General features: G+C 41.5%; 1 protein-coding gene across 1 annotated transcript in view; it reads right to left on the bottom strand.

The window, feature by feature from the left end:
* Window positions 1-21723, bottom strand: part of PATJ (PATJ crumbs cell polarity complex component) — a 159897-nt gene extending 138174 nt beyond the window's left edge. The window contains exons 1-9 of the mRNA XM_082314335.1: window positions 21482-21723; window positions 13892-14065; window positions 12663-12718; window positions 12414-12580; window positions 10518-10709; window positions 9015-9154; window positions 7035-7233; window positions 5242-5370; window positions 3255-3467 (exon numbers count right to left, since the gene is read on the bottom strand). Coding sequence (XP_082170461.1) covers window positions 3255-3467; window positions 5242-5370; window positions 7035-7233; window positions 9015-9154; window positions 10518-10709; window positions 12414-12580; window positions 12663-12684 — 1062 coding nt within the window. The 5' untranslated portion in view covers window positions 12685-12718; window positions 13892-14065; window positions 21482-21723. The remainder of the gene's footprint in view (window positions 1-3254; window positions 3468-5241; window positions 5371-7034; window positions 7234-9014; window positions 9155-10517; window positions 10710-12413; window positions 12581-12662; window positions 12719-13891; window positions 14066-21481) is intronic.
* Between the last annotated feature and the right edge of the window lie 236 nt (window positions 21724-21959).

Here is a 21959-nt window from a genome sequence, read left to right on the forward strand (position 1 = left end):
CAGTGATATCACATCACACATTTCTGTCAGAAAAAGTGATGCTTATCTCTCCTTGTTATCACCTGCTAAGGAAGTGAAGGGCAGCAGGAAAGGGATCTCAAAACAGAAACAGGTTCAATGCCCTGAAATGAAAGAAACCATGTGTATATGTAGTAGGCACATCTCTACTACAGAAGCAGTTGCCTACTTAAGTGCAACCAAGGAGACTAGGTAGGTGTTTGAGCTTGTTTGTTTTTATGCTAGGTCCCAAACCACAAAACCATTCCAAAAGTCAATCTTACACACATCAGCTTAACAAGTTTGATAGGATCCTATTCAGATTTGAATGACACCAAACTGCAAAGAGCACTGGAAGCCTCCAGGTTGTCTAAGGCAATGGGAAGCAAAAGACTCATTAGTTCGCATCCAACGAAAATTATTTTTAAGACCTAACAGAGGAAGGGAAAGTATTCATTTGTAACTGCTTTATTGTTGAACTGATAAGACGACTTCTCGTAAAAAACAATACTTGAAAAAGAAACACATAACATGACCTATTCTCCGAACCCTCCACTTACTACGATTACCAAAAAAACCATAAAAGCCACTAGCCAAGATTACAATATAATCTGACCTTACGCTGGAGAAGTATATGGAAAAAGGTCCCCACAAAGCTGGCCTCTATATGTCTGTGCGACGCTACTCTGACAAGTAAGAATCAAAACTGCAAGACAGAGTTCAAACAGGACACACTAAAGACACTGGTGAAACCAAAGAGAAAAACAATCAAGCACATAGATCTGGGATTGCAAGGGATAAATTAAAATACATAAAGTTGTTTGTTTTCAGTAACCAAATACAGCCCAATGAGATCAAAAAGAAGGCAATCAAGAGTAAGGTCTGCTAAAGCAATGAAATCAAGAGGGATAGTGTCACTGCCAACAGCGAAAAATGGACCAGGAAATTGGAAAACATTTCTTAAGAGACTGAACAAAAGAGAAGTTTAATCAAATGCTTGCCAAATATCAGCTTTGGAAGGACCGATATTAAAAGCAGGCCAAAGTTATGGCCGTACCTATTTCACTTTTCACTGAAAAAGAAATCAATGGACAGCTATCTCCTTTCTTATCACACACACCTCCCTCTGCTAGCCAACTCATTAAGCTCATTAAATGCTTTCCAACTCTCTTGCTCCATAGGATGCTGATGGAGATGAAGATAAGTTTTGATGTTCTGTCACTTGTCTTTAGGAGAGGGAACCAAAACAGTAAACAAGCCTATAGCAACATCTGAAATGGAGCTATGGCCTTGTGAGTCCTGCTATTTTGACAATCAGAAGTCCTTCATAGTCAGTGCTCTGGCGCTACAGAAATTTTCTCTAAGTAATGTTACTGGTAGAATGCAAAACATTAGAAGTGGAGTCTGGAAAATTCAAAGTACAAAGTCCTAAATACAGTCAGCACAAGTAGGCTACTAATATTGCTGTCAGTGTCTTGGAGAATACAGATGATATGACTGTTTTCTTGTGCCCATGCACGGACATAAGTAGTTTCAGTTATTCTCTACTACAGAAAATTTAAAGGGAATCAAATATTAATATAAAACTGAAAAAAAACCCTAACCATATATTAAAAATGCCTTTCTGCTGGTTTGCAAAAAAGAAAAGGAAAATATTCCAAAGCTCACAGCTAGTGAAAGTACTCAGAAACCAGAGAGAAATTAGATTATAGCAAAAAGTTGTCATAAATCAGACAGAAACTGAAAGGTGGACCATTAAAATCATCATTAAATTAATAAATACATTCAGATTAGCCACTATTCTTGACTTCAGCAAATCTCTCTTAACACCAGAAAGAGGAGTTTCTTCAAATCTAAATATGAAGGCACTATTTAGTTCAGAATACAATAGAGGACATTCAGAAGGAAGTAGATGAAATTGCAACATGATTTTTTTTTTTGTCCTCTAAACTACATAGCAGGAATAAGGAAGACACTGAAAAGACATCCAGAGGAATAACATTTTAGAAAGGCTTCAGCATCTACAATGCTTGGGGTTGATTAGTGACCAACATGCCCACCTTTGAGGTGGGGAAGAGAGAAAAATAGTACTTTGTAGAGGAAACAAAACTAGGACCATGTTATTTTTACCTAGTATGGGCCTTGGAAAATATGATACAGCCAGAAAAGAAGTGCTTCATAATGATGTTGATTCTCTAGGAAAGCCTTTTTTCAGAGTATTAGACAAGCCCACTTTTAAGACTCCAACCTTATGTACATAGATTACCCCCTCTCATCTCTCTGCTGCTCACATGTCCTACTACACCAATCCCTCTTCTGAGAAGATGAGCTTGAGAAGGACCCAAAATACTTGACTGACAGCTTCAGCCACAGAAGTCTTCCAGAGAGATGCAAGACACAAAGCTAATAGCTGCCTTTGCAGTGACTATGCCCAGTAAGTGAGGTGAGTTTGTAGCAATATGACTGCTAGTCTGACCTTTAAAAACGGTGCTTCAAAAAAATAGCTCTCTTCACTCATATTCAAGAAACTAGACAAGAAAGAAAAGGCTACTCAGATTCTACACCTAAATCTAAGCAGCACAGTAGTAGCAGATGGTACACAAGCACAGCTTTGTTTATGTTTCGAGACCTACTGTACACTTAGTGTAGCATTTGTTGATTTTAATTACTCAAAACTGAAAAGAATGACTTCAAAAACAAGAGACTTTGATATGACCATGATAAGATTTGCTAAAACAAGTTTCAAAATTTTTAGATATATTTCCTATCACAGACAGTAGCGTAGACTATGAAAACATTACACTTATGTTTCATAAAAAGATGATTGTGCTGAATAATTCTGATGTGGCCATGGCACTCTGGATTTCAGACTAGGGAAATTCACAGTGAAGTTTTAAATCCACATACCAATGATTGATTAGCAAAAATGTAATGAGCTAAGAAGGAGAACTAAAAGTACCATTTATCGATAACGTTTATGGTCTTGGTAATTAAATTATCCACTCTGAAATAAATTCTGTAAAGCTGGTCATTCCAATACCAAGATTATAGGTATTAATAACACACAGGAAAAAGGCAAAAATTATAGAAGGCAGGGCTATAACAACGACCACTTAAATACACGCATATGATATCTGGAAACTCAAAAGAGGGGAAGCACTTTAGGTCTCAATACCACTCTGTTCTCCTCCTCCTCCTTTCTGATCACAAGCCACAAACATACTTAAGAATGTCATAAGTAAACACCAGATACTTACATTTCCATTTTGAAAGGAAGGTAATGTACTGACTGGCCAGCTCACAGGAGTTGGTGGAGTCTCCATAATTTCACACTTTGGGTCTCTTGCAACAATCATCCTAACAGAATTCCCACAGTTTCTCAGCACTTGGGCAACTTGTTCACTGGTCATTCCTTGCACATTGGTCCCTCCAATCTGTAAGATGTGATCTCCTGTCCGGAGCCTCCCATCCTTCAAGCACAAATAAAATTGCAAAAATGTTTCCAGTCTATACATAAAATATCTCTTGCATTACAAAACTGAAACTGTGTAGAGGCATCTTCGTGGACATGAGAGCCAATGCAAGAAAATACCATAAAATTGACCACATGGCAACATACTAAATAATTCAAGGAAGCGTTTGCACTGTTTTTTCCACAGTAGTTAACACTGGTACATCAACCTTTCCAAAACTGAGTAAGATGTGTACACAAGTTGAATAACACCATTCCTAAGAAAGTGGTTACTTTTCTCATTTAGGAGAGAACAGACAGCAACAATGGTTTATAATCTCACAGATTGTTATGTATTGCTGTTTCATAGAATACTCCTCATCGAACAGAGGTTAGAATAAGAAGCACAGCATTTTGATTTAGGACTTTTTAGAGTTTTTCCTAATACTTATATATTAGCCTGGCAATTCTTTTCTCATATGACTAGCTCCTACTCGAGCGAGTAAATCCAGTGAAGGTAACAAGCCTCCACACAAACTATTTTTTACATGATAATTGTGATTCATGACCTACATCATCATTTCTGTTATAAGCAAGCATTCATAGGACCAAATCCTCAGCTGGTATTGATCAGCACAGCTCTGCCACCTTAGGTGCATTGATTTATACAGCAATCATAGCGGAGTTATTCCCAGAACTAACTCAAACTCATTTACAAACTCATCCAATTTTAACATGTATATGTTCTCATTATTTCACGTGTTCTTAATGATGTCTCATTCAGCTGAGAATGATGGGGTGAGTTCTTAACTTACATGCTTCATTTGTAGCCAAAACACTTTATTCCTTACAGCAAAACAGGTGTTACACAATAATTAAAAAATACTCATTTATACATGACAGGTTCAGAGGGAGGCAGTCAAGCAAAAGCCAACATTTTCCAGTAAAGCTCTCCAAATCTCCAGTTTTCGTTTCCATCCTATACTAGAGGAAATACCTTAGCCTCTCTCTTTTGTATGTTACCAGATCATGTCTGCATGTGTTCCAGATCTCAAATATCGTAACTTGTCATGACCAAATTCCCATTAAAAATACAAATCTGTTTTGCTATTGCATGTGTCCTACTCCTGAAATGTAGCAACACTTAATACTGAGTCTTTAAAGACTAGCAATCAAGGTTGCAAACTGTAGCTGTGCAACTTTAAAAGATATCAGTAACTTCAAAAGGCTTTGCATCAAACCTAAGTGTCTCCTTGAACTGGTCAGACCACAAGGCAGGGATCAAAACCCCTTTAAAATAAAACCCACTAAAAATAGGACATCTTCAATCTATAAACTGAATCTTGCAATGCAATTACTTCAATAGGGCAGATCCTCTTGCCTGACAATTCATTTGGAGAGTTTGTCACTATATATGTTGCCAAATGTGCCAAATTCTACAGAGGATGTGCAAATCCATTAAGAGTATTTGTCCTCCCCCAGACTGACCAAAGGCTGAAAATATCAAAAGTATTGAACATATTAGAAGGTTAGACAACTTTTCAGAATTCCTGCATGTTCAACAATGTTACAAAAGCCAAAGCATGTCTGAGAAACAACTTAATTCATATCAGGTGCTGACTTTTTCCTCAATCATACCTTCAACATATGTATTTAAAAAGTATATGTTGGCATTCAGACTTTGATACTATCAGCTTCCTTTTGTTTAAGTATATTAGTTTATTTTAAGACTGTCAAACCCAGTTAATTATACTTTACAATCAAACAAGAAGTGACATAATATAACAAATTACCCGATCTGCTAATCCCCCAGGAACAATTGTTCTTACAACTACTCCACTCGACTTTCCTCCTACAATTCCAAAGCCTAATCCTGAACCATCGTTAATCAGCTCAACGTCTTCAACATGGCCCCAGTGAATCTGCAATTAATAAAAACAGGAGATTTTAATTTCAGTCGATCTTTAATGTTTCTCATTTTCACATGTACCAGGAATGATGAGGATTAATCAGAGCAATTTTCTCTCTCTACCCCACATATTGGAGATCTGTTGGATTTTGTTCAGTCAGCTTCTTTTCCTTATAAATACACAGTGGGATTTCTCATCTGTTTTTAAACATACATTTTGTCCTTCACTTTCAGGATAACAGGATATTAGGAAAAAGCTTGACTAAGAGAAAGCAATTTTAAGATTTTCTTGCCAAAATGAAAACTATCCTTTTAGTTTTTCATAAATCAAGAGTACTGCAAACAACAGAGAAAAACAGAGGCAAGGAGCTTGCACTGGCCTAGTTTTCACTTAGTGTTGCCCAAATTCTTATTTCTGTTATTTCACTTACACGCTCTAAACACCATCAATACATGCTGAATTAATAGCGCAGTACAATATTCTGCCATACTGAATTGGAAGCATGTTTCTAAGCTACACTGTACCATGACCTTATGTTCTACAAGACAATCTGAAAATAACAAAGCTGTTAAGCAACCCAAACTCAGCCAATGTTTCTGTCAGATTAATATCTCATAGAAACCAAAATGGAGCAAAGTAGGCAGATTTAAGTCTTCTGTGAATAAAGGATTTATTAGCATACTGAAAATCTTTGCCAAAGCCAGTTAAATATCATAAAAGAAGTTTAAAGACCCCCTGTAGAGATATATATTTGTGTTTTATTTTGTTAGTCTGTTCAGTGCAGATCTTTCAATGAAAAAGCAGTTAAAGTTTAATTCTTTAAAATTTTCAGTGCAATAAACAATATTGATTATCCACTAAAACCTTCAGATTTCACTAGCTTTGTAATAATCATGAGGGAAATAATTACTGAGAATAAGGAAAAGCACTGCTCTTAACCAGATTTTCATCAAAACCTACTAGCATAATAAATTAAGATTCCAATACTGCAAACCCTGGATTTAGGTGTGCAGTTTGACCAAATTCAGTGAAGCCACCTGCACCATATGGTTTGAACACAGATGGAAGTTCAGCCCTAGCTTATTACATGTCCCAGTGACAATCTCTCCTTGTTCAAGAAAACAAAAGGGTTCACAATCAATGAAATTTGCAGATTAAAAAAACCCTGATAAATAAACAGGGATTGAGAGGTTCTTTAACAGATACTTTTTGTTTGTTTTTAAAGACAAGGCTTTTTGTTTTGAGCAGTTCAAGTTTAAATTGGTCAGGATATTTCAAGCAGTGCTCATGATAGGGTATGTTTACACTCTTTTAAGATGTAATCAGAGCATCTTTAATTGCTAGGCACAAGTAGGTTTCAGCTGGGTATACTCATAAAATGCTTTACCCAGCCTATGCTGAACAGACCCTGCTGCTAAGAATATGTTGATCTACTAAAGCTTCTGCTATCCCACAAAAACCCAGGATCTATTTTATAACAACTTCATGCAGCTTTGCAATGGAAGCCTTATACTTACTGCATGATCAGTCTAAATGAAATGTCATCACATATAAAATCTGATTAAAGAAAAAAATCCCTGTATGTAAAGCTTGCTAACACAAACATTTACAACCACAAAAAAAAAAAAATCCAGCACAGTTCAAAATCTGATTTTGAGAGTAGTACAACAACTCACAGTCTCAGGTGGATTTATATCACTTAGTAAGACAGCCGAAGTTCTGCTGTTTCCTTGAACTGGCTCCCTAGCAACAACCAGATGTAGAGATCCTGTGGATTGCTGGAGGAGGGCAATAGCGTGCTGATGGGAAATGTTCTGATCCAATGGGGTGCAATTAATGGCCAGTATGTGGTCATTTTCCTTTAGTCTTTGATCCCTTAACAAGACATTGAAAAAAAAAAATTAAAATGCAGCATAGTGACTTCACAACAGGCTTGTGTAATTTAAATATTAACATGCAAAATACACAGTCATGCAAGGTTAAATATTTATATATTAAAAAAAAATCTGCTTATTAGACTGTCTTCACCAACATACAAACTACATGCAATCCACACTGTACTGAACTGCCCAGCCATATTTTGTTCCAACTTTACCATGGTACAAAAATTTGCTCAATTTTTTCCTTTGCTTCTATTCAAAATTCAATGAAATTCCCTCATCCTTTCTTGATGATATTGAATTACAGGGCACAAAAAATTTATTTTTGTAGTTATACACTGAACTAGGAACTATTCTTCATTATGTTTAGCACTCCATGATACTATCTCTAGGTACCCACAACTCAGGCTATGATATTGTTTTGCATCATTATTTAATCTAAAGATTGATGAGCTGCATATTTTACTTAACATTTACAGTATCAAACTTCAGACACCAAACTTTCTTTGAGCAATACACAGTTCAATGTATACCTTAAGATAATACAAATTTCACAGTTAATTCACCCTAGTGATGAATTTAGATTTGTGACAAGAGAGAAACCATCACTCATCTCCTTTGTTAAATATTCATTCTGAGCACGAGACCAAACTGTTACATAGACAGACACTGCCTTCAAAGCTCTGTAGGAATCCAAAAAAAGTCTCCAGGAGATCTTGTCTCAGAAGCAAAATGGGAAGCATGCTGGGGAAATTTATAAACCCTGAAACAATATAACTGCACATCTTAACTAACGCATTTCAAACTTCCTTTTTACCATGCAATGTTTAAGATGTTTCCCAGAAATCACTTTCTTCAAGCACTAACCATATTTTAGATTCTCTCATCAAAGAAAGTGAGCAGCAGGTCATCAAATCCTAAAGTGAGATATTCACCCTCCTTTGACATCCGGATCAGTCCATCTGTCTCCACTTTGAAAGAGCCTAATATGCTTTCTTTAAGTGTTCTCTGGTGTGTTCTCTGTGGGCCCATAGCCATTATCATTCCAACCTCTCCCCACTCTTTTTGTCATCCTGTGTTGGCACTTCCTGACATGTGTTATTTAAAAAGTGACACCAATGACTTGAAATCTAGACACATTTTCTTGAAACATAATTCCAAGCACTGCATTTGTCTCATGCCAACTCTTGTGGTTTTACAATCACATTTTATTTTTAAAGGATTGCTCTCTCTTTTGTTGTTGGGTGAAAACCCACAGACAATACGGGAAGAAACTGCCTGAAGCCTTGATTCTATGATGACATCTGTGCAGGGATCTGTCAGGAGGACTGGATCTAAATTTACACAGGAAACAAACAGTAAAACCAACTATAAATAGGGCATTGTCATAGGCACATAAATAAAGAAACAAGGGGGGGAAATCTTTCAGGGACACCGCATACAAATTCAAATGGAGGCTAATTTTTATTTTCCTTGTATTCTTTTCTGAGTTTTCTTTTGTTTTTTAATCAGTACTCAAGATTCTCTTAAGTGAGCCACGATTTCTGGAAATTCCATTTATGAATGGCTCAGATATTTAAAACTCATCTGAAAATCTGATCCTCAAAACATGAGTCCATTTAGTTGAAAAGCCAGAATTCAAGATACCATCAACAAAATATCCCACCAGATAACCCAGACAAACATGTTAGTCTGATAGAGTTTTCAATGTGAAAGTCATGACTTTTCCCTTCATGAAAATACTGCAATTTTCCAAAACAATTATGAAGATCTCACCTGTCAGCTATGCTTCCTGGCTGGACTTCCTTGACAAAGATACCAACCTCTCCCAAGCTGTGATTTTTAAGGGCAACCACACTAAATCCAAGACCTCCAACAGAAGGCTTTTCAATCTTTATTGATTCTATTTGTCTCCCCTAATAAAAGAGAAAAAATTGATTTACTAATTTTTAATGTAACAGAATAAGCTAGTTCAAAATTTATGAACAGCAGGAGAATTATTCTCCTCCTAAGACTAAACAAAGGCAAAACACTGAATATGTTATTTCTATAAAAGCTCCTCCATTTATTATTTTTAATATTGCAAAGTATTGGATATGCAAGCACTCTGAGGTTCTGAAACCTCAGGGAATTTAAGAGCTGCTTTCACACTTCATTCACATTATGAGATGAATTCCAAACTGGATGAAAACTATGAACGAAGTGCTGTCTAGAGCAATATACTTGGGATTTCTGGAAATGCTGCATAGCTAAACTAAATTACTTGTCTTTTGGCTCCCCTTGCTTTTAATGCTGATTTTTAAGTGTGCGTTCAAAAGATTGCAGCTTTTAAATAGAGAAATTAATTTCCTTCCCCTCCCTGCAACTTCACACTTAATGCTAAAAAAAGTTTGCTTTTGTGACTGCCTGCTTTTCAGTTCTAAGACAAGATTTCTGGGGTTGTTTACTGGGAAATATTAGTTAGAGAATGCACTGCTATCACAGCTGTTTTATCCAAAATAATGTGCAGTCTTTACTGCTAAATCTTTTATCTGATGAGTTAATGACACACTAATGAGAAGAGTTATGCTCAAAATATTACGGCTACATTAAGGTAGTCAATTAGCAACAGTTACTTAATATAGAAAGGCATGACTAACCAATTAAATTAATGGTTCAAAGTAACACAGAACAATACATTTGTGGTATAAATGCCAATCCCACATGGGTGGATGCCTGCACCTGTACAACTTCCATAAGCATCTGGTACATGCTACATCACATGTTAATGAAATCAGCATCTGTCTGGCAAAGTTAAGACGTACTAAATGAAGAGTTAAATAAAATATTACATGCCAGTTCTTTTAATCATTTGCGCTGTTCATATATTAACAAGGTTGGTACATTTCCAATTTAAAATGTACTTGATAAAACAAGTCTCTCCATCAAAACAAGTTTCTGCAAAAAATGTCCATTCTCAGTTAAGTGTCATCAAATACAAAAAAGTTTTCTCGCAACTGAAATTTCTTTTCTACATCGGTGTGTTTGGTAGAAAGTAAGAAAAAAGAATTGGCACAGAAAAAAAAAAACCCCACACCATCAAAACACTTTCCACTGCTGACATTATCTTTCACAGGGAAAAGTTATCCTCAGCACTTCTGCTCTCTTACTGGCTAGGAGGCACCACACTCCCAGATACACAACAAAAGAGCATGTTTGAAAACGTACTCCAAAAGCCTGCAAGAAAAAGCTTGACATTAAAGGCAAACAAGTTTGGTTCACTAAACCTGAGCGCCTTACCTTTGCCATCTGTTGGATGACTGCATTAAATTCATTAACTCCCAGGTTTGGAGTGAAGGTAGATGCTTTGGGTTCAGGTGAACTGCAAGGTGTATACACGTTCCCAGCAGAAACTGATTTGTCAGCAAACACTAGTAGCCCTCTCTTAGTAAAATCAAAATCTACTGAACGGTCAGGAGGCATATAATTGAGCTGTTGGAAACGAACAAAAATGTAGAAAAACTATCAAAAACAAAAGAAAAGGTTTCCACATATACCATCTTGTGTGAAGACTGCCAAAGAAAGAAGCATACATATCTTCATATATGTCTATTCACACAAATATACTTACCTGTATAAATTAGGCAATGTTAATATATAAGCTACAACCAAGCTACCATATAAAGTTTAAACTGTTTTTCAGAAGGAAAAGTTCCCTGAATGTTTCAGCTGTGTTTCTATTCATTTTATCCATTTCTTTCATTCTGCTTCCCTGCTCATGCCCATTATCCTCTTTTCATCCTGATATTCCAGAAACAACACATGCAAAAGCAACAACATTAAAGAGGCACTCAGGCACTGTTGTAACTGTCAGGCAACCTAGACAATTTTGGCACAAGAATCCAAATTTTTTAAGAGTCACTTAGTCACTCTGGAGCCAAAGGCCTGGTCTGTATTATCTCCTCCCCAGAGACAGCCTAGGGTACAAACTACCATTGAACATGCTATCGTTGCTAGAACTTGCAGTTCAATGTCTAGTCCTGACAGATAAGGAAGAAATGCAGAAATATTCCGTGTGACACAGTAAACTGAAAAATCCCATCCTGAATGGAACTGCTCATGAGGGATATACTTAAAAAGAATTTAAAGAAAAACAAAATTTTCTAGATACGATAATTCTGAACATTCTGGATATAAAATCCATTATGGCACAGCCACAAAGTATGATCTTAGATATATTTGCATTTTCATACATTTTTAATAGCTTGCAGACATGCATCCAAGCTTTGGAAGGAAGGAACAGGAGTAGATACAGCACCTTTATGAACATGGGAAGAAGGGAGAACGAATGTCACAACCACTACCATGCCACCTTGGCAGGAACATGTGCAATACATTTGGCAATGACAGCAAGGTGGCCTCGCCCCCCTGACATCCACCCTCTATACCTGCAGCTGGGCAGGTGCGTAACAGCAGAGACAGGGATCGCTGCTGCTTAGGGTATGCCAAGTTAGTCCCTGATTTTAAGTTTGCATGCCTGATTCCGCTAACTGCACAGCGAGACCTGTTCATGCAGATGTGTCACTGATGCCCATGTCCACAAGCGTCAGTTGGCGTTATAAACCAATCCAGGCAAGTTCCTTCCACTGCTGGAGCCAAGTCATTTTAAAGCTAGCTTGGGTACGTCCGCATCAGAGCTTAGCAAATCTTCAAGGGTGGCTTTCTAGCATATATTTCCCAAAACAGGTTAACCATTCTTGTACAAGTCAGCAGGAACTACCTGATGATGTCTTTTAAGGAGAAAAGATGCTGCCAGTTAGCTGATAAACAGTATTTAGTTTCTGTGAAAAACAAAGGATCCCAGTTCCAACTGTGTTCAGAACTCAAAGTACTAGAGCTGATATCTTTTGCAGATGCTTTTCTCCAACTGATGTGGTTCTCAGCGCCTGCCTCTTCTGTACCCCTTTCAAAGCACATTGCCCCATGATCTGTTTGTTGCAATATCATTTCTCATTTCAGTAGTGACTCTGTAGATATTAGCTTGACCAAGAAAAAAAAAAAAGCCCAACATTCACTCACACCAAGTTACAGCTTATTAATGAGAACTCCCTCATTAACACACGCCTACATACCCTGTTTTAAGTTCCAAGTTCACTATGGTTATGATCACACCAACAACCGTAATTTTACACTCACTTGTTCCTTCAATTGCTTGATGGATTGTTGGAGGGTCAGTATCTGGTTAAACAAAGGGCTCCTGAGTGTGTTACGCAAAACAGTCAGGTTTTCATTATGTTGGGAATCTCTTTTCTCATGCAGTTTTGCTTGCAGACGATCAAGGATCTGCAGCACCTGCTGTTTATCTGCACCACAAAGTAGTACATGTTAGGAACAGAGCTTCATTTCTCGCTGCTTAACAAAAGTAATCACTTTCAGACTACATACCTGCAGCAGGATTTTCAGGCATGCTGAAGGGTATTTTTGGAATTACTCAGAATAACCTAGATGAGGTTTAAAAAAATCAAATTAATAATTTATGTGTCTGAGCCAAATGCTAACAGATACACAGTCAATAAATGCAATAATAAAATACTAAGCTAACTATAACAAATTTAATAAAAAAATACTACTACCCCCTGTTGTTTGCCCCAAGTATTCAACAAACCTCTCAATATAGCTAGTTGCACTGCAGCCTCAGAACATCCAAAAATCTTTCCTTGTTCTGTGTGCTTTTCCTTTCACACACAGGAAGCAATATGAACAACTTTTTCAAATATAAGTAAAAATGCAGGTTATAAAAACAATCATTGGCCAAGAAAACTGAGACACAGCTATGTTCAACCAAGTTATTTTGAATATGAACATTAAAGTTGTGATCTTTTCAAATATACATACAGTTAAAATCTTCCTATTATTTAGAAGACACTTTCTACCCAATTAATTATGTGCAGACAGTATTCTTACCACAATAGCTCAGCCCTGTTTCATGGCAATATAGGTGAAACCTTGCATCTCCCTATAAAACAATGAAGTTCCCTCCACCCACAAGACAGCATAGTATTAAGGCCCAAAATTGGCCAAATCAATCCCTATTCCAACACATTCCTAAGGGAGGTCAGTTCTAATCGCAGCCCCAGTGCTGAACAGGTGAAAGCAGCCTGTTCTCTCCTCCTATGTGAGCTTGCCTTTCTCTTTTCTATGTACATGACAAGCTTTTAAGGAGCACAATATCCTTTATCAACGCTCCTCCACAGTGCCAAATAGAACAGGTCTCCAACTGGGGCTGAGGCCTAGATGGCAGTATAAAAACAACAGACTTGCAATTAGCAGCGATGATAAATTTGCACCCTTACTTGCATGTTATTATGTTGATGCGGAGCCTGTCATTCTGAAATCTATCAAGGCAGTTACACCAAAACATACATGAGAAACAAGATTTCTTCACTCAGTACAAGCTCCTCTGAAAGAAGTCAGCCATTTAATAGCACAATTTACATAATTTTAACTCTATCCAGTATATAACTGTGTAATTTCAGAATAATATATTTGGAATTATTTTGGAACAAAAATATCCATATATATATAAAAATCTCTGTATTTGCTTCTTTAATCTTGCAATTTGAGAGTAGAAAGGGTCATATGCATCTGAATGTAATACCAGGGTAAGCACATACCAGGGACTCTCTCCCAGCAGGATCCCTGATCCTTTCAGCTCTGCCTCTGACGTTGTCTACACTCACACTGAAAACATCATGAGTTCTGGGAGGACACTGTTATATTTAACGAAATATTAAGTATGCAGGTGAATAGCTTCTCTTCTCCTGAAGAGTCAGATTAAGCTGATTTACCTAATAAAAAAAAAAAAAGTGGAAGTGTGTCACAAACCACAATTTCAGATTTATGTACCCTTTACTGTATCTGAGCAGCTTTGGCTCCTGGAGGAATTCCTACAGAACTCGGTGGGCTTGCGTGGTTTCCACCCAGGGCCAAGCAAAATGAGTTGTTTTGCAAGACTACTAACAGATTTAGGAGGTCATTTTAAATGAAACTCATAGCAAGACTTGAAGCGGCAAACCCATACAACCCCTGAAAGATTTTCAGGAATGCATCTGAACTTTTGCAAGTGCTGCAGCTTTATTTTCTTTTCCATTCGAAATAAAACACTTCTAAGAGCACAGCAGCCTTTGATTCTGTGCTGAGATCCGATTCTGAAGAACAGATGAAAATACCATTTCCTTATACATTCCTGAGTCTTCATCTAAACCAAAAAGACAAAATTTAACCTCCTTGACTAAAAACATTGCATGAATCTTAACAAAACAGGACAAAGAATATGGAAACTTGTTCTTTCTTCCCAATTTAACTTCCCTTCGTTCTCTTCACTCCTCTATTTTTCTACCTCACATCAGCAGTTAAAAGAGGAAAAAAAAAAAAAAACCCTAAAGCAAGCAAACCAACATCACAAAGGGATGCAAAATAACTCCTATGAGGAAAAGTGGCTTGAAACACCTTTAAACCAGCCGTAGGGAGAAGAAAAAATTAAACCCAGAAAAGAAATCCAGCATGGCAGGAAATAATGCCAACTTGACAACACCATGCCCATCTAATAGCTGAAGCCAAGAGGCTGGTCCACAGCTCTCAAGCCCTCTTTCATGCATTTTGTTCTTTCCTTTCCATCTGTACTTGCACTCATTCATCTGATCCCATAGTGAGCTGGAACAGGGAGCTAAACACGCAGAAAAAACCTCCACATTTTGGTAGGGTGTGCTTTTTGCCCAGTTAGCTCTCAACTGGCAGCACTGGCACGCAGGAGGGGGCTGAGAAGTGCCAGGGAAGTGGGACCACACCTTGCAGCAGCAGCAGCAGCTAGCGGTTGCAGCAGCTCAGCTGCACTGGCAAACTGCACCATGAGAAATAGCCTGCGTCATTCAAAAACAGCCTCAAGGTGCCGCGCTGACAGTCTTCAAGATTAATCTTTTTTCCATTACAACGGGTGTAACAATAGCAATTATGACGATGGGTACAGATCCAAGAAAGAAAAATTTAAGCAGAAAAATGTAGGTAAGAGATCTACAATCCGTCCAGGCTGAAGTCCCCTGGAGAAGGAGGTGCAAAAAAGGGGAGCAAAAAAAGATTAAAGAAAGTTTCGGCTTCCTGCTTGAGCTGCTGCAAAACATTGCTAAGAGCCATTGCAGACCACTCTGCCGGTGGACACCAAAGTGGACCTCAGGTACAGTTCATATAACAGTTCAAGTTTACACAGCACTTTGGGATTCCTCATGATCAAAGCTGGCCTCCAGCCAGCTTGCAATGGTTTCTAATCTTTTGTGCAATATGTTAAAACCACCGTCAGTATTTCTTTGTTCTCATTTCTTTCATAAAAAGGGGGGGGGGAGGGGGGAAATGTGTTATATTTTAAAGTAAACAGCTCCTTCTGGTGTGAGGGCATCCCTGAAAATATAAACTAATCTAAAGTTTTCAAGTAATGTATAATTGAGGACAGGACTCTAAGACGGGCTTTTGGGCACCAGAGAAACACACAACTCCATATACTATTGAGCTGCTCATGTTCGGGGACCCAAACAGCTTATCATTAAGCAATTTCCAAACACTGATGCTAAGTCCAAGCGAGGTGTCAACAGGCAATTGCTAAATTAGGAGGTCCGTTCCCAGATGAGAATTTTGAAGAGTGATCCAAAACACTACGGTTTGTCTCATTAAAATCAGTTCACCCGCTCCACATTAAACTTTCTTAGCTCCATTCTCTGATTTCTACAGCCACTTATTTATCTTACTGGTAGACAAAACTGCAAACCTCAGTTCAAAATTTATGTCACAACTCCCAATATAATTGTAAAATCACTGAGAAAATAATGAATTTCAGAAAGTTTAGTGTTTTCTAACACCAGAAAAAAACCCACACTCCAGCAGAGTGTGCCTCTGGGTTTTTACTGTCTTCACTTTTGAGAGCTGAACTCAATGCATCATAGGGAGCGGGAAAGTTTCATAAGGTTTTGTATGAAATCCCGAGACTTGGATCTTCTTCAAAAGCAGACTAAGAAAAAAGGAATTCCCCCATGCTGATGCCAGCAGAGGTCATCAGAAGAGCTGAAAGGTTTAAGTCTTCCATTGCCATCACCCCCCTACCAGACGCCTGCCACTTGCACAGAGACACAGGGTGCTCAACCCTGGCACATCCCAGAGCCAGAGGGGAACACGACACCCCTGGCAGTGGCCTGGACAAACAAACACTTGCTCTCCGCAAAGGTCTGCTGAAGACAAAAATAAGGGTTTTCCTGCTGGGGTCTGAAGGAAGACACAGTTTAGCCAGCAGAGATTCTTCCCATTTCTCCCCACCCACCTAACAACTACAACCATGTCTGCCCTACGTCCTTCCACTTGGCCTCCAACAACCTGGGTCCTTCCAAGAGATGGACCTGCAGGGAAAGTCCTGCCTCGTGAGAGGCTCTCCCCGCTCTGCATGGGTGTGTAACCTTTTGGGACATGAAATATCGCGATCCTTAATGCACAAGTGCTAACTGCTGCTGTACTTCAAAAGCTTCTAGCACGGCCTGCCACGGGAACAGCCAAGGGTACATCCCAATCCAAAGTCACCTTTCTGCACTAATGCAGTTGTAATTTTTCCTGGTCCTGTTAGCAGGAGTGACTGATACAGTGCATGTCATCTTCTTCATCAGAGAGATCTCTGACTTGGAAAATTTCAGCCCAAACAGTTCAAAATTTGATAAAGGCAAAAGAAAGGGAAAACAGCATTTGTTAGTGAGATCTTAATCCTAAATTGTCCTAACACAGCATCACCTGTAACTTCAGATATTAAAAAATTACATAGCTTACATGCCATCAAGTGACTATGTACTGTGAAAAAAACAACACTATTCTAACACGTATTTTGCTGTCCTACACATTATGCTCAGTTTTCCATCCTGGTAACTCACAGAAGAATTCTGTCCAACCAGGCTTAGCACGTACACACCTTTCAGACGAAACCACCAAAACCTGCTGTTCGTTGTAATGCTGCAGTATTTATAAAAAGTGCTATAAAGCACGTGCTGCCTGTTCCAGGCACTTGAAAGAAGGAAACAACCGAACAGTGCTATGAGTACCTGAACACAAATACACCGCGCATCTCCAGGGTGAAGCGGGTCAAAGCTAAATATTGTTAAATATCAAAAAACTACTCCGTGGGCAAACGGAGTATGTCCTGTTGTTACATACGATTAGCGACCACAAGATGAGGAAAGCAAAAAAATACCGCCTTGTATCTGTGATTACCAGTCTCCATGCAGATCAAGAGGAGCCTTAGCCACTCTCAAGGCATGCTAACTTTTAACAAGCAGAACCTGAATTCCTGTGGACTTCAGCCTCCAGGGAAGCACTGGTGTGGGTTCTCTGATGTCTAATAGAAGGGTGAGCTCATGCTGAAACCATTCTCCATGGAGCAATAACATGGTTTCAGAAACCTATTCTCACAAAGCTTGAGGAAAACTTGTTTCTGAGATCTAAATATTGTCATACTCTACTGAAATTAGCCAATAAATCCTAGAATTACTACGATGACAGTGTACATGATTAACAAATCACTTCATGGCAGAGGAGAGTTGTTAGACCTGGAACCATACTTAATTTCTGAGCTTCAAAAATTTACAAGGAATGCGGAAGAACTGTTTTCTTATTAATCAACCCCTCAATAAAGAAAAAAAACTGCTTTGTTAAGAATCTCCAAATTGACAGGCACTGACAGAAAGAGTTGCAAACGGTGTGTTATATCCCTAGCACCTCCTCTCCTCATCACTACAGAGTGTCTCCAAGCAATGGAAACTGTTTGCACAACAACACAGCACTAAGATGACTCCTGCGACCCGGAGCACCTTCGCCTGCCATCAGGAGCCATGCAGCCTTTAGCAGGGGGCGTCAGGGAGCCACAGAGGCCCCTGGTGCGTAAAACCTAAAGGGCTTCGAGGTGGGACTCTCTGGCCAAGTCCGGTATCCTGACCATGGCGGTGTTCGCATCCAGATACGGATCAGGCACCGAGGAAGCAAGACGGTAGGAAACGCTTCTCTCGAGGGTCTATGCCACAACCAAGCGCTGGCGCCGGGCAGAGCCTGAAGAAGGAATTAACCTACCCCAGAAGAGCCCTCACAACACGCTGGCTCCACCTGCCAGGAGAGTCGCCCCCTCCCCAAAACCACCCCCGCCAGCTCCGCGGCGTCGAGGGCAGCGAGGCCGCCCCTCAGGGGCACGCCGGCCGGCCGCGAGCCGCCCCTCCCGGGCGCAGCCCCCGGCCCCACCGCCTTCGCTACCGACGTCACGCCCACGCCAGTGTCAGGGGGCCGGGGCCGGGGCCGGGGCCGGGGCCGGGGCGGGCAGGGAGGAGGGCAGCAGCGGCGGACTCCCCTCAGCGCTGGGGGCGCTGCTGAGGCGAGGGGCCGCGCGGCCGGGCCGCGGGCAGCCGCCGGGGCGGCGGGCGGCGCTGGGGGCAGCAGCCGGGGCGGGGGCAGGGGCCGAGGCCGGGGCGGGCGCCGGTCGGGCGCGGGGCTCCCCGCCGCGCGGTACCTGCGGGCGGGAGGCGGCGGCGGCGGTCGGAGCGGCGCGATGGCCGCCGGCTCTCACCTGGGCGGAAGCGGGAAGCGAGCGCGCCTCACCTGCGGCGCAGGAAGCCGGGGCGGCGCGGCGGGAGAGCCGCCTCCCGGGGGACGGCCGGGCCGCATCCCTCCGGCGGGGGCGGGAGCGGCCCGCAGACCGCGTCCGAGGAGTCACGTAGCACCGGTGGCCCTGGGCCGGGCCGGCTGGGGAGGCACCGCGGCCGGCAAACACCCCTTCCTGGCTCGGGGAGGCCGCAGCTCCAGCTGAGCGGTACTGAGGAGCAGGGGCGAGCCCTCAGGTGGTGCGGAGAAAAGCGCACCAGTGACCTGATTACATCTGGGGGCTCGGAGAGGGGCAGGGCCCAGCATTTCGGTGCTGCTTTTGATAACGGGGCACTGGGGACAGGGGGTGCAGGCGCAGGGTTCTGCGGGCAAAGGCCCGGGGGTGAAGCTCATGAACGGGACGTTCAGTGGCCACAGGGACTGGTGGTAGCCGCTCTGTGAAATGCAGAGCTTAAAAGCCAAGTCAATTTTCAGATGATCCAGACCTGCCAGTGTGTTTATAAATCACAGGCCTAAAAGACATACACATCAACATGGCCACCAGACTCTCCACTGAGGGCAAAATGTAGGCGTAGACTTCCCAGCAAAGCTTTATTTGTACTCATTTGCAATAAATCGGTGTCCAAACATTAATTCAGAGCCCTTTTGAACTCAAATTCCCACAGAGGCCTCAGCAGTACAGTCCCTACCACTTCCACAGAAGGGAATGGCAAAAGCTGCGGGAGGATAGGGACTTGGATGGAGTTAAGTGATTTTAACGCTTCCCCCACAGAGCACCAAACAGGCGACGCACAACTGCCTCTCACAGCACTCACCGCACCCAGCGCTGCTCCCGACAGCACTCCGAAACACACCGTGTTACCTGCGGCTTCCGAGAGACACAGCGCGTTGCCTGGATTGGCTTGTGTGTGGGAGCTGTGGCTCGAGTCCCTGCAGAGGCAGCTCAGGAGGAGGGAATAAAAGCAAAGTTTTCCTAGTGCTAGTAGCAAAATACTGAACAGGCACCATTTTAGTTGAAGTTAATTGCGGGAATTGTAGGTGCTTTCTATCTTTGAAACTCGTATAGTAGCCTGCTTTCAGACTTTTTAAAGATATATATGTACGCACGCATAAAATGTCAAGTGAAACTCCCCAAAAATAATTCTTATTCTGCTACACTGTTCACTAGCTCATTTGCAGCAGATCTTCTACAGCCCTGCTAGTTGCATAGGATAAGGACTATAAAAGGTTGGGAAATTAATTTCACCCCATAACTTTGGATTGATTTCCTCTCTTCCTAGGGCCCGTTTTGTTTTACTAAGCAATAGCAGTTGCACTAGGGCTTGCAACACACTAAGAACATATCATTCCATCCTCCTTTTTTAAAAATTCAGATTCCAAATGCCTAGCTTCCCAGTCCTTACTCTCAATTTTAATTAATGTAGCGCTCGTGAGAAGTGACAATTTTCTTGACAGTGATGAACAGCAAGTCGTGTATTTATCCATCCGAGACATGCACTGTAGACAAAAGAGCCAAGCACTTTTCTCATCAGTGCACCTCAGTCTTGATCTCAGAGGGCTGAGTTCATTACAGAGTGTACTCTGGCCCTGGCCTTTCTCTTCCAGTTGCTGAAAGGAGTATCAATTTTCATTTGCATACTTTGTCTGCTGAACTCTAGACTGCCAATTTAGTTTACACAAATCTCCCAAAAAGCTGTTAGATGGCAATATTTCACATCGCTGGCTGAGCTCTTTGTCAGGCATCCACGCATTTTAAATCCATGTTTGTACTGATTCTTTGAATATCTGGGACTGCAACAAACCTCTCGTTGGTACTGACAGACTTATATATAAGTCACCATACATTCACCAAAATAATGGCTAATAAAACCAAAAGACTTCCAGAAGGGCTGGGTAATCATGTTTTCTTCATTACTATCTTGGAGTTGCTTTCAGCCTTTTTCAGTTTCTACATCCCTACTTGTTTTTCAGGAAATGCTTCTAGAGCAGATGTAAACTTATGACAGTAGTGCAGCCTTTCCTGGGTATGTTTACCCCGAATGGTCCCTCCATCTCCAATAAGCAGTCCAGGATCCCCAGCAGTTCGTAACTGAAAACTGACACCTTCAAAACCAAACACTAGAAAAACATGAAATAACCCTCAAGGAAGTGAGAAAAGGAAAAGGTTGGTAATCACCACAAAATACCTTACAAAGAGCAAATGCTGATGAAGATAAAAGTTTACCTGTTCCAGGCATTTAGTGTTCATTTAAAAAACAAAATAAAAAGCATTTTTAGCAATACAATCACAATTTTACATGAAAATAGAATAACAGTTTCAAACTATTTCTTTAATCTGACTGCTGTGCGTGTGCTGGACCCAGGGACAGCACCCAAGGCCCGTTCAGCCCCCCGGCTGCCAGGGCACTGCCCCAGCCCGGGTTTAGCCGGTGGTTCAGCAGCAGCGTTTACCTGCAGGCACCGGCAGGCCGCAGCGCGGCACAGGCCAGCCCTTTAACCTCTCCTGGGATTTTTAAAATGCTTTTGAAAGCACCCAGCAAACTCCAGACAACACCAGGGACGCCCACAGGTACCGACACCCCGAGGTAAGATTTCACCTGTTGGGCCAATGTTACAGCTGCGGAATTTGGAAGAGCAGGGAGGGTTCACCTCTCTCCTCTCGGGATGTGCCCTCACCCCGGCCCGGCCCGGCCTGCCCACCGCTCCCGGCGTCCCCCGCCCGGTTCAAGGCGCCGGGGCGCTTCCCGCTGCGGGTAAATCGCCTCCCCGCAGCGCCAACATTCGGGAGCGGCCCCAGCTCCCCCCTGCCGCCGCCGGGAGGGCCGCTTAGCGCCCGGCCCCACGCCGCCCGAGGGCCAAAACTGAGGCGGAGCTTGTTATGGCCGACATCTTAAGTAAGGGCAGGTGGGCGCCGTCCCGCCAGGTGCTGGTGGCGGGCGCGGCCATCTTTACTCAGGGCACGAGCGCGCCGGTCCCCCTGCCAGGGCTGTACGAGCGCCATCTTGGGTAGGGGCACGCTCTGCTCTCATCGCTGACCATTAGCTGCCTCAGGAGCCATATTTGCTGAGGTCAACC

The sequence above is a fragment of the Platalea leucorodia genome (genome assembly GCF_965183815.1).
Source record: "Platalea leucorodia genome assembly, chromosome: 5".
NCBI classification, from domain to species: domain Eukaryota; kingdom Metazoa; phylum Chordata; class Aves; order Pelecaniformes; family Threskiornithidae; genus Platalea; species Platalea leucorodia.